Here is a 13,460-nt window from a genome sequence, read left to right as displayed (position 1 = left end):
CCACTCAGCTTCTAACAGCCAAACTGAGATCTGAAACTACGTCTTTCTGACTCCAAGATCCAGTCTCTTTCTTTGACTTGAGAAGAACACCATGGTTGCAGGAACCATATTTTCTAAGGTAAGAATTTGATCATAAAAGACAAGATGTGACAAAGGCAGTGAACTGTTCTAGAAAATGCATATGTAATCTTTGTGCTCATGGCAGCCTTGCCCCGGGAACACTATTGGAATGATCAGGACACCCTGATACCTGGTGGAGGGCTGTGGGAATTCTGCATACACTGTTTGGAGGGAAGGGAATGCTAGGGGCAGGGGAAGGGCAGGGAGGGTATTTCTGTCTCTCTTGTCGGTACCTGAGGATTTTAAAGAAATGTTGGCTGTTTGGGGCTCCTGTCCCATCCTCAGAGATAAGAAACTCACTGTTGAAGAAGCAGGGTAGCCCGCATGGCTGCCAGGATCCCTGGGAATTCAAGGGAGCCTTGGGACTTAAGAGACAAACTCTGGGTGTGTTCAAGAGGGGCTGGCAGTTAAAGCGGCTCAAAAATGCACTCGCCTTAGATTTAGGTGGACCTACGTTCTAGTTTAAGTTCTGCAACTAAGCAATTTTATAATCAGAGCATTTGTTTAAATGAGAAAAATATGCCTCTTCCACCAGGTAGATGCAATCCTCTGTCAGGATGCGGGGCTTGGTGAGTGATGTGTGGGCTGAATTTCAGCCCTCCTTCTCCCAGGACTCCTAGTGCAGCGAACCCACCTACGCAGATGTGAGTAGGAACGTGCAAACCACTTATCTCTAGATTTCAGTGTCCTCATCTATGAAAGCGAGATTGAGCTTGATCAGTGGTATTCAAAATTTTTTTAAATTAAAAAAACACCTTTTTTCAAATAAAATCTTATTTGTAAATTGAGACTCTTGGGGCTCCAGGCCCTCTTGTCAACAGGCAGAGGGGCTGTAGGCAAGAGGGCCTGGAGCCCCAAGAAAATGGGGTTAAGGGTAACTTGTGCTAATCAGCTATCACTAACGTGCAATTTGGATGAAAAAAAGATTTGTGAACTTCTAAAACTTCTTCCTGAAGGACGGTTTGCCCCTGGACTGAGATGTCTTTCAAGTTCCTTCCAACTCTGAATACCCTTTGCTTTTGAGAGAGGCCTAAATTCTTAGGCAAGGAACTATCTCATCCCTCCAGTGGGGACTGGGGAAGCCACCGTCATTACCATAGAGCTTCAGCTGCAGGCAAAATTGCTGGACTGAAATGTTTTCCTCCAGGCTCATAAAGTACCAGCCCTCATCCTCCTTCCTGCTTTTCAGGATCCTCAGGCTCAGGTTTTCTGGATGAAACTCATAGCCATTCTCCAGATGGCGTGGAGAGTCACCTTTCCGCAGATCCAGAGACACTATTTTCTTCTTGATGGTGTCTCCGGGTGATTCTGCCATTGTGACAAGGATGTGAATACTCTTATTCATGCTCTTACTTATCCCGTCAGATGTCAGGGGCAGCAGCACACTGCTTCCCAGCCGCCCAAGGATCATCACTGGGCAATTCATTGAGCCCTCACCTGCAGGAGGAAGGAGAACGAAGTCCCTTATTATGGAAGCCTTTGAGACTCACATCCTGTCTGTGGATCAGGAATAATAGACTGGATGATCTCCCTCTTCCTCCTGGCCAATCCCTGGGATTGCCAGATCCTTAGTAGTTTATAAGGACTGTCATGAGGATCCCACTGTATTCTCAGTATTTCCCACTATATTCTCAGTATTCAAAAATTGCAGTGGAAATCTTAAAATCACTTATGATAGAGCTGTATAGACTAATTAGGACTCTGGGTTTCTTTGATCTAGGAGGGAATTCTATCAACTCAGATTTATAGTTAAGGCACCTAAGGCATAGAGAAGTTAAATGACTTGCCTAAAGTCATATAACTAGTAACTGGATTAATTCCTCAGCCAGACTTCCCATCACCATTGTATATATAGCATGAAGAATGGAGAGTAACTGAAACTAATTCTGAGCTTGTGAGCCCAAGAGACCAAGGTTAAGAAGCATCATTTCAGATGAGGAGGAAAGAGAAAAGTCTGAGGGATGTGGAGTCCAGGAGGAGATGAGCCTCATATTCAAACTGTGGAATCCTAACTCCCCAAAAAGCTAAGATATTTAACAATGTCAAGGGTGAGAAATTATTTTACTTCTCTTTTTCAAAAAAGCTGAGGCAACAACAACCAAAAAAAAAAAAAAAAAAAAAACCCACAACCTCAGTTGATGACCCTGCTTCTCATTTCACTGAAAAAGGAGAAGAAACAAAAGAGGACTTCCATTTGTTTCTACCACCAAGTCAACCTACCTACTTGGATGGATGGTCTCTGCTCCCAGATAAGGCTAACCTCTTCCTTCACGGAGCACTCACTTACTTCAAGGCTTTGCTTCTGCAACTTCCCCCACCCCTTGTGTCATCAACTTTGTTATTGTTGTGGTATGTTGTGGGTTATTTTTACTAACACACAACATACCAACATGCAATTTCCCTCATCTTAAAAACCCCTCCCCTGGTGCCAGGTCCATCCCCAGACACCTCCCCATTTCTCTGTTTTCTTTTATCCCAAAGTCCCTTAATATGTGTTTATACCTTCTGTCCCCATTTCCTGACTTATTTTTCCTTGTACCCACTCCAGACAGGCCTTCTCCTTACTACTCATTGGAACCACTCTTGTCAAGGTCACCGTATATTCCATGATACTAAGTCACTTCTCCATCTTCATCCTTGCTTTCTCATCTTGCTTTCACTTGGCATTGTTCACATTCCCCCTTTGAAACACTGCCTTCATTTAGCCTGGGGAACAACACACTCTCCTGGTTTTCTTCCTATTTCACTGGCTGCCCTTTCTCAGTCTCCTTGCCTGAAACTTTCTGCTCTTAAAGACTGGAGCATCCCAGGACTCAGTACTCAGACCTCTTCTCTTTCTCAGCCACACTTATCTAGTTGCATAGTTTTACATGTTTCTGGAATGCTTACAGAGATATATCTCTTACCCAAACCCTTCACAGTACTCCAAATTGCCTACACTGATTGGTATTGGTATTTGGAGGTCTAAAGGGCATCTCAAACTTAGCAAATGAACTCTTGATTCTATAGCCCCTTCTGCAAACAACATTACAATTCCTAGGCCAAAACACTGGTATCATCTTTGACTCCTTTCTTCCTCTGATACTCCACATTCAATCTATCAGCAATCCTGTTGACTCTGCCCTAAAAATATATCTGGCATCTCAGGACTTTCAACAACCATCATCACCAGCCTGGCCCTGCCATTGTCTTCCAACTAATCTCCCTGCATCCATGCAATGGACAGTGTAACCTTTTAAAACTATATCAGATTTTGTCTCTCTCCTGCTTTTAATCTTCCAGGGCTTTCTAAGCACCCATAGAATAAAATCCATAGTCCCTGTTATTGCTTCAAAGACTGAATAACCCAATCCCTGGTACTTCTCCAACTCCTTCTCCTGTCCTCACTGCACTATGGCCACACTGGCTCCGGCTGGTCTGTAACTCATCCAGAACATTCTCATCTCAGAGCTTTTGCATTTGCTGTTCTCTCTCTCTCTTTCTGGCAATCTCTTCCCGTACATATCTGAAGAGCTCATTCCCTCATTTTATTTTAGATTTCTGCTCAAAAAATCATCTTCTCTGAGAGACCTGCTCTGACTACCCTACCTATCCTATCCTATCCCTTCTTGTTGTGCTTATCACTGTCTGACGTTATACTGTATATATTATTCATTTTATTTTTTAACACTAGAATGCCAACTTCTCAAGAGGAAGAATTTGATCTTGTTCACTGTTTTGTCCCTAGGACTCACAATTGTGGTTGGCACATAGTAGGCTTTAAATAAATATCTGTTCAATTTATGAATGCTGAAAGCCATGCTACCTGACTAAAACCTCTCTTATTTAGCTCTGCCCAATATGTGACTGAACTTAATAATTGAACTTAACCATAAGCTAATGTTTGTAAAAGAAGGAGCCCATGAGTCAGAGAGAGCACAAATTGTTCTAGTTAATAAGAAAGTCAGAAGAGTACAATAAAACTGTCTGCCTGAGTAGCGCAGCCATCTAGAAAAGACACAATAACTCGTGGTTAAGATGGATGTTGGAAATTTGGGCAAACTGATTCAGATGTTCTTGATACCAACATGCTCTGAGATCCTGTAAAGGGCCCAGCTGATATCAGACTAGAGATTCAGAGGTTGGGAAAAAAGAAAAATCAGGATTTGAGTGGTGGACACATTTTTTTTCTTTTTCCATGCCATGTAGCTTGCAGGATCTTAGTCCCCCAAACAGGTATTGAACTCTGGGCCCCGGTAATGAAAGCCCCGAGTTCTAACCACTGGACTGCCAGAGAATTCCTGACACTTATAATTATTAAGGAATAGTGAGAAAGACAATTAGGCATTTGCTCTTTTACCTATTGCCAATACATCAACTCTTGAAACAGAGTGCTCTCCCTTGTTGCTCAATTGATTCAATAAGGCCTGCTGTTCATGGTGCTGGTGTTGCTGTTTTTATAAAGATAAACTGCAGGGCATGTTGGAATTCCTTCCAGCCACACTTATGGATGCCTGACTGTCCAGATAATGTGGTAGGTACAGTACCCAAGAGAGTAACCTCTTGAATCCTGAACTTAAACTTCTACCAATAAAGGGATGACAGAAAACTAGAACCATCCATGCAAGGAGAAACATCATGTGGTACATAGGCCCCCTGAAATTGTGTACAAAAGCGGAATAAATAAGCATATGTACATTTTTCTGGGAGCATAGCCATAAATGTCATCTCTCAAAGGAGTCTGGGCTTCAAATCAAGGTTGAGAATTGCCATCATACTGTTGATTTTTTTGGATCAGTTTTAATATAGAGAAAAAAGAAATGGAAATTATACCCATTTATAGACCATAAGTCTCCACCCTGCCATGTCTCCTGTGTGCCCCTTCTGTCCCTGTAACTCAACAAACTCTTTACACCATGGCTGTTTTCAGAACTTGGAATTGGAAGGGAGTCGGGGGAAGAGGAAATAGAGGATGGGGCAGAAAGTAGTCAAAAAAAAAAAAATCAAAGAAAAAAATTTTTGAAAAAAGAAAAGAAGAGGGTAAAGAGGGAAAGAAAGAGAGGGCAGATGAGAAGAAAAGGCTGAGTGGTTTAGGCAGACTCAGTCATGGGGAGTGGAATCAAAACTTCATCAGGAAGAGACCCTCACACGTTACAACCCACATAAAGAATGATGATGTAACGACTAAGCGTGTCCGTGGTCAGGTCTGCAGGGGGTACGTGAACTCATTGTCACCTAAGCAAGAGTGGAAAAATAAGTGGGGACTTTAAAGTGGTTCATAAAACACTTCAAGTAGAGTCCCAGCTCCTGAAACATCCTACTGCTTGATGAGTGTTTTCCAGCAAGTCTGTGATTCAGTCAGCCCCTGGTTACTAAGAGAGTCTGGAGGAAACATTTGTAGCTGTTAACACCAACTCACTTTCCTTCCAGGGCAATTCTACTTAGAAAGTAGAGTGATTCACGTGGGCCCGTGGATATTTTCCTGAAATCAGTAGCATTTAGCCAAACTTTTCACAAAATGGGATTCTACCTAATGATAACATTTTTTTGGCCCAGCCCTGTTACTGGGCATCTTGCTACAACATTTCTTTCAGGTAGGACTCAGAGCCTTCACAGTTCTTATGGGAAATCTAGGCTTACAAAGAAAAGATAATGTGTCTTTAATAAGTCTCATTTTTAAACAGAAGTCCTACCAGCTGTCCTCCTAGTCCCATTCCTTGACGCTGCTGGGTCTTTCTATCTTAGAATATTTGCACTCACTGTTCCCCAGCCTGAAAGCCTGTCACTGCTCTTTATTTGCCAGGTTAACTCCTTCTGTCCTTCAGGCCTCTGCCCTTGACCCTCGGCTTAGATTCGGTTTCTCTGCCATATGCTTCCAGTTCACTTTGCGTCTCTCCTTTCATATCACTCAACACATTTTTAACTCTCGTTCAATGCTTGTCATCCTTATTCAGTTATAAGTTTCCAAGAGTAGGGACTGTGTCTGTTTTGTTCACTGCTGTAATCTTAATACCCACCTGGGACATGGTAGGAACTCAATAAATCCTTTTTGCCCGAGAGAATGAAAAAACTGAATGAGATGAATGAATGAATGAACAAATGACAAAGCAGAGTCTAATTTCTTCTCTCTCCAAAATCTGAATGTACTCTCCTTTATCTTTATAACATCCATAAGAGTTGTTTATGTAGGGAGATGAAGGGGACCCTTATCCCTATTTGCCAGGTGAGGAGCTAGAAGTGCCTTAGCTATGAAACCTCTGTTTCAGGTGCAGCAGGCCACTTACAGTTCCCCCTGAAAAGTCACAGCATTTTACCTCTGCATCTGTGCCTTCATCTAGAGTACTCTTTTCAAATTATATAAAAATCCAACCTACCTGATGTATACATTAAAAAGGACATGCAAGAAACTGGTAACAGTAGGGAGGGGTATAGAAGGGAGATTTGTCTCAATTCTGTACCCTTTTACACTGTTGAAGTTTTATAGACATACATGTGATACTCTTCCAATAAACAAACTAGTTAACAAAAAATTAAATGAAAGCTACATGATGAAAGATGTTTCTATCCACTTTTCAAATTCCATATCAAATACCTCCATATGCCTTGCACTTCCTTCTTTGGTTTTGTCAACCTCTCTCACCTTTTGAAAATTCCTATACTTCATTTCAGTTCAATTAAAATCAACTCATATCCTTCAATTATAGACAGCATATTCTAATTTTTACCATGGGACCTGGAAACAAATTTTAGGATTCTCCTCCTCCCTAAACATAAGCTTATCTAGTTTCATTCATTCAGGCCTCGGGAGTCAGGCTGGGTGATTAAAGAGAAATTGCTAACTGCTCTGTGACTCTTTTTCCTCTTTTATAAAATCATAATGTAACAATAACTACACATATCTCATAGGGTTGGTATGATAATTAAATGAATAACAGACACAAAGCACTTACAACAGTGCTTGGTATACAGCAAGGATGCTGTACATACTATTATTATTCATTCAACAAACATTCATGGAAGGGCTCTCACAGATACTGTGTCAAGTGCTAGGCAGAGGCTGTGGTTGTTCATTTTACTTCCCCCACACCTCACATAGTGCTAGCCACATCGTGTGTCCTTAGTAGACCGTTGCTGAATGGCATTGTTCAAAGGCAATCTATGGATAAAACCAAATAGCATTGAGGTTCTGATTTCCAGTCCAACACTGGAGACAGTGAAGGTAGTGGCATTATATCACAGTATTAAAGCTTTTGAGAGATGGAAGTGCCTAGATCTGCATCTTGGGGTACAATGGGCCAGTGAACAACAAGGTTGGGCCAAATCTAGGATGCCCCCACTTGTCCCTCACCTCTCCCCTCATGTGTGTGAAGGATGTGAGGAGGACCTGAATGAAGGAATAAAAAATCCCACTGGGGTAGATTCATCAGTTGTAAGAGATGCACCACTCTGGTGGGGGATGTTGTTAATGGGGGGGGCTGTGCATGTGTGGAGGTAGTTGGAAATCTCTGTACCTTCTGCTCACTTTTGCTGTGAACCCAAAACAGCTCTAAAAAACTGAAGTCTATTAAAAAATGTATCATTGGGGGAAATGGAAAATTCACTTTACTTGGGGGAGGGACATGTGGACTTCTTGATTTTTACAGTTTTGACTGGGAATTGGAAGTCGAGCTGAGTAGAGATGGGAAAGGGAGTAGGTACTGACTTTACAAGAATGGGGCTTCTTGGTTGGGTGAATCTGTCATGAATGACCTGTCCCATTTGCAAAGCATTTCCTTCTGGGTTTTATTGGGGTTTCACAAAAGGGTGCATATTTTAAAATAAAAACACTAAAATTTTTGTACATATTTCAGAGAAGACAAAGGCAAGGAAGGGAGACACTACTGATTGGGTAGCCATGCCTGTGGGGCTGGGCTGTTTCTCACTGACCAGTGACCTCCAAAGCTTTCCGTGCAGCAGCTGTCAGCAGAACCTGAAATGCCAGGGCCAGACTGGCCAGGAGGCAAGCCAGCACAGAGATAGAAAAGTCCAGCTCACTGTTCAAACCCATCACGCCTGATAGTCACTAAGAAGAATTCCAAAAATGGTGGAGTCACAAATGGGGTGCACCCAGGAAAGTTTGACTCTCCCTGTGATGGCTTAAAGTGGTTTCGTTTGGCTTTCTGAGCCCTCAGTTCAATTATTGCTCTCTGAGACCTTGGGTAGCAAGAGCCATGGGTCTGCCTGATTCTGAGGAAAAGTGGGGCCAAGGAAGGCCTATTCATCTGGGAATCTGACAAAAGACAGATCCCAAGTGCAGCCCCTCTGACAATCCTAGCATATCTCTGGGCTTCTCCTGGAAAAGTCCATAATGGATTTGTGGTCTTGAAAACCCCAAGAACAGAACATCCGGAGCCTCAGGACATCCCCCCTTCCTTAATGCCGCTTCTACTCCAGACTGCTTCCCACAGTCCCAAGGCATTTAAGCAGAAAGGAGATTCTCACCCACTCCACAGTGAGCCCAAAGTCTGCCCCTTGCTTGGCTTTTTCTTTCTCAAACACCTTTTCTCATAGCTCAGCTATTACTAAACAGAGAATACCAGCAAACCAGAAAGACAGGAGTAGAGCCCAGCTCCAAACACTTTGTCTTGTGTCTGGCCCTACACTGGAGCTGCCCTGACCCTGAGCATTTCTGATTTGCATTTCTCACTTACTGTAACCAGCCCTGGGCTCCAAAAATCCTGGCCTCTCCCCCTCTTGCTGCCTTGGAGCCTTCTCTTCCAGGAAAGTAGCCACCATTATGACAACACTGTGGCCACTATCTGTTCTCAACCAGTGCCTGGGGTTTTCACTTCTACCCTCTCTTCGCACTACAGCCTTTTCGTGTAGGTGGATCATGTTTTTCGTTTGTCTGCTTGCATGTGTGAGGATCCCCATCCAGGACAGGGTTGTAGGAGTAATATTCTCCCAGAGCTCCATCCCTACAGCTCATTCCCTTAGCCTGGGTCTTTGCCAGAAGGATACTCATGCAAAACCAACCACTCAGCCAGGACTTTGACTGGAGCCTCTCACCCAGAGAGGCTGGTCTAGAATGTGACCAGTGCCTTTGGCTTAGAGCTCCTGGTTTCCTTGGAAACTAGGACTGGTGGGGCTTAGCCTCAGAAGCCAGGACCCCAGTAACTCACAATGTTCCTTCCTCTTTAAAAGAGGCAGGAAGAACTCAGAGTCAGTCTCTGAGGAAGAGGCAGCCGAAAAACAACCCGCCACCCCTGCATCTTCTCTCCATCCATGGGCTACAGCTGATTCCTGGCAGGTAATCATGGGACCCAAGCCCTCAGACAGATGAGCACTCACCTGTTCTGCAGCTCAGCTCAAAAGCTAGGGAGAGAAACAGCAGGACGTTCAAGGAGAGGAGCCCCTTGGGATCCATCAGCCAGTGAGGAGAGGGAAGGGAGCCCCGTGAGGAGCCCGGCAGCTGCTCGCAGACGCCACGACAGAGTGAGCTCTTTGTCGGGCCAGTGCTGCCTCTACTGTCTAGTTTATGCATCAGGAACCAGTAGGCTTCCTGTCTCACTGGGACTTTTTCTGCCTGTGCCTCGAGGATTGCTCATCTCCTTTCAGGCTTTAAGTCACTCTGCTGTTCCCAAGAAGTCAAAATCAGGTGCTTAGACTGCAAGAGCCGAGAAGGGAGCTGTGTAATCACCCAAGGCTGTGGTCAAACCCCAGCCTTGGGCAGAAATGTGCTCCCCACTCCCTTTCTTAGCTGTCTTCTGGAAAGGGATGTTAAGACTCTCTGGGCGGTTCTGTCTGGTAACTCTTATTATACAAAGAAAAAGATGTAGTCATGTCAGGCCACCCCAAATTTGGATGTGTTAGTTCAAAGTTGAACTTGGATGACTGACCTTTAATGAGCTGATGGACCTTTTACTTCTGATTTGTTCCATAATTTCAGAGAACACCTCTCCATGCAGTCAGGTCCTGGTGCCAAAGTCACAGAGAGATGGGGGTGGGCAAGGGTGGGTCAGCTGGCAGAAACCCAATTTCCCTGCTGGGTACATTGTGGTAGAATTTAGTGAGCCCTGTGCTGTGTTTGGAGGGGCTGCCTTATTTTAGAATTTGTAACTAATTTTTTGTTGAGGAGAAGGGACTAGAGTTGACAGAAGAAAGATCTTGTGCTTTTCCATAAGTTAAGCTATAAATATGAAACATGGGAAAGATGCTATTATTGGCTCACAAGGAAACTGAAAGTCCATTTTAACAGGTCAAAAGCACTTTCCAATGGGCCTCCCTAAGAGGACAAGGGTAATAAGAACTGGTGATATATGCGAAAGAGCTCTTTATTCTCATCACCCCCCACACACACACTCAAACACCTGACACCCAACTACCCTCCCCACAGCACTACCCAGTGGTGTGCTGGAGCCAGCACCTACCAACTCATGAGAGCCAATTGTTAAATTTTCAGAAACCTTATGAGCTGGTTATTGATAAATATTACATTATTAAAAATTGAATTATATAAACTTACAATTAAATAAATTATATCAAAAACTAAGGGAATAAAAACTCATTACTTCTTAATTATTTTACACTTTACTATTCTCTATGCTCTTGAGAACATTTACATCTATTGTATCTCTGTGGTGGAAATAAGATATCAGGTCACTGTGAAATGCACAAAAAATTGAGGAAATGTTTTCTAGCGCTTAAAAACTGTCATCTTATTCAGCGTAAAGTCAGTAGTGTCGCTGAAGAGCAAGTGAGGCCACGATATATGTCTTCAAAATGTCTCCACATTTATTTAACTTAAAAAAATGAACTGCAAGCAAGAATTGAGAGTGGAGTAAAATATTTAAAGTGTTGAGGAAAAAACCACCAACCTATAATTTTCTGTACCCTGTGAAATTACCCTTCAAAAGTGAAGGAGACATAAGGACTTTTTCAGACAAACAAAAATGGAGGGAATTTGTTGCCAGTAGTTCTGACTTGTAAGAAATGTTAAAAGAAGTTCTTTATAGAGAAGGAAAATAATAAAGGTCAGAAACTCAGATCTACCGACATCAAAGCAAGGAAAGTTATCAGGATAAAGAAAGATGTTACATAATGACAAAGGGGTCAATTCTCCAAGAAGACATAACAACCCTTAACATGTATGTGCCTAACAACAGAGCTTCAAATATGTGTGGCAAAGCTGTTTGAACTACAAGGAGGAAGAGATAAATCCTCTGTCATAATTGGAGACTTCAACACCCCTCTAGCAGAAACAGACGAATCCAACAGGCAGAAAATCAATAAGGACATCATTGACCTCAATTCCACCACCAATCAACTGTATAAATGTACATCTATAGATTACTTCATCCAACGACAGCAGAACACACATTCTTCTCAAGCTCACATGGAACATTCACCAACATAGGCCACCTTTGGGGCCATAAAACACACCTTAACAAATTTAAAAGAATACAAGTCATACAATGTCTGCTCTTAGACCACAATGGAATAAAACTGGAAATCAACAGAAAAAAATGGAAAACTTCAATATATATGGAGATTAGACAACACACTTCTAAATAAGATAGGTTAAAGAAGAAATCTCAAGAGAAATTTTTGAATATTTTGAACAAAATGAAAACACTACTTATCAAAATGTGTGGGATATAGCAATAGTAGTGCTTAGAAAGAAATTTATAGCATTGAATGCATGTATTAGAAAAGAATAAAGGACTAAAGTCAGTAATTGAAGCTTCCAGTTCATCAAACTAGAAAAAGAAGAGCATATTAAATCCAAAGTTAGCAGAAGAAGAGAAATAATAATATTAGAACAGTAAGAAATGAAATTGAAAACAGGAAATCAATAGAGAAAATCAATGAAACCAAAATGTGGTTCTCTGAAAAGGTCAGCAAAATCTATAAATCTGTAGCCAGGCTAAATAAGGAAAAAAAGAGGATGCAAATTACTAATATTAGAAATGAAAGAGGGGACATCACTACCAACCTCATAAACATTAAAAGGATAATAAAGAAATGCTATGAACATCTCTATGCCCACAAATTTGAAAATCTAAATGAAATGGACCAACTCCTTGAAAGACACAACCTGCCAAAACTCACACAGGATGAAATAGACAATCTGAATAGGTCTACATCTATTAAATATATTGAATCAATAATTAATTACCTTCCAAAGCAGAAAGCATCAGTTCCAGATGGGCTTACTGGTGAATTCTACCAAATATTTAATGGAAGAAATCATACCAGTTCTCTAGAATCTCTTTCAGAAGATAGAAGTAAAGGGAATTCTTCTGAACTCATTATTTTCCATATTCTAACTCATTCTAATAACAAAACCAGACAAAGACTATACAAGGAAAGAAACCCCACGGACAAATAACTCTCATGTGCATAGGCAGAAAACTCTTCAACAAAACATTAGCAACTCCAATCCAACAATGTACAAAAAGAATTATATACTACAACAAAGTGGGATTTATCTCAGGTATGCAAGACTGGTTTAACATTTGAAAAACAATCCATCATACCAACAGGCTAAAGAAGAAGAATCACATGATCACATTAATAGACACAGAAAAATAATTTGACAAAACTGAACAGATTTTTTCTTCCCTCTACACAAATCTTTTATTTTTTTTAACATCTTTATTGGAGTATAATTGCTTTACATTATTGTGTTAGTTTCTGCGGTATAACAAAATGAATCAGCTATATGAATACATATATCCCCATATCCCCTCCCTCTTGCGTCTCCCTCCCACTCTCCCTATCCCACCTCTCTAGGTGGACAAAAAGCACCAAGCTGATCTCCCTGTGCTAAGCAGCTGCTTCCCACTAGCTATCTATTTTATATTTGGTAGTGTATATATGTCCGTGCCACTCTCTCACTTCGTCCCATCATACCCTTCCCCCACCCCATGTCCTCAAGTCCATTCTCTATGTTTGCGTCTTTATTCCTGTCCTGCCCCTAGGTTCCTCAGAACCATTTTTTTTTATTCCATATATAAGTGTTAGCATACAGTATTTGTTTTTCTCTTTCTGACTTTCTTCACTCTGTATGACAGTCTCTAGGTCCATCGACCTCACTACAAATAATTCAATTTCATTTCCTTTTATGGCTGAGTAACATTCCATTGTATATATGTGCCACATCTTCTTTATCCATTCATCTGTCAATGGACACTTAGGTTGCTTCCATGTCCTGGCTATTGTAAATAGTGCTGCAATGAACATTGTGGTACATGACTCTTTTTGAATTATGGTTTTCTCAGGGTATATGCCCAGTAGTGGGATTGCTGGGTCATATGGGAGTTCTAACTTTACTTTTTAAAGGAACCTCCATATTGTTCTCCATAGTGGCTGTATCAGTT

The 13,460-nt window shown here is 41.7% G+C and overlaps 1 protein-coding gene across 5 annotated transcripts in view; it reads right to left on the bottom strand.

The window, feature by feature from the left end:
- SLAMF1 (signaling lymphocytic activation molecule family member 1) overlaps positions 1-9,731 on the bottom strand; it is a 32,832-nt gene extending 23,101 nt beyond the window's left edge. Inside the window, exons 1-2 of one of the 5 annotated variants that reach the window (XR_002642738.3) lie at positions 9,430-9,729; positions 1,216-1,557 (exon numbers count right to left, since the gene is read on the bottom strand). Coding sequence is in view for 4 of the 5 variants with exons in the window: in XM_022559518.3 (XP_022415226.1) it covers positions 1,216-1,557; positions 9,430-9,622 (535 nt within the window). In the remaining variant the exon portion in view is untranslated. Of the gene's footprint in view, positions 1-1,215; positions 1,558-2,340; positions 2,450-9,429 lie in introns of those variants that run through there. The other 4 variants (XM_022559518.3, XM_022559515.3, XM_022559514.3 and 1 more) reach the window with 4 other exon arrangements.
- Between the last annotated feature and the right edge of the window lie 3,729 nt (positions 9,732-13,460).

The sequence above is a fragment of the Delphinapterus leucas genome, chromosome 1 (assembly GCF_059928025.1).
Source record: "Delphinapterus leucas isolate spDelLeu-1000000601 "Yukka" chromosome 1, BTC_Dleu_Yukka2, whole genome shotgun sequence".
NCBI classification, from domain to species: Eukaryota; Metazoa; Chordata; class Mammalia; order Artiodactyla; family Monodontidae; genus Delphinapterus; species Delphinapterus leucas.
This window is presented reverse-complemented; position numbering and strand designations above follow the sequence as displayed.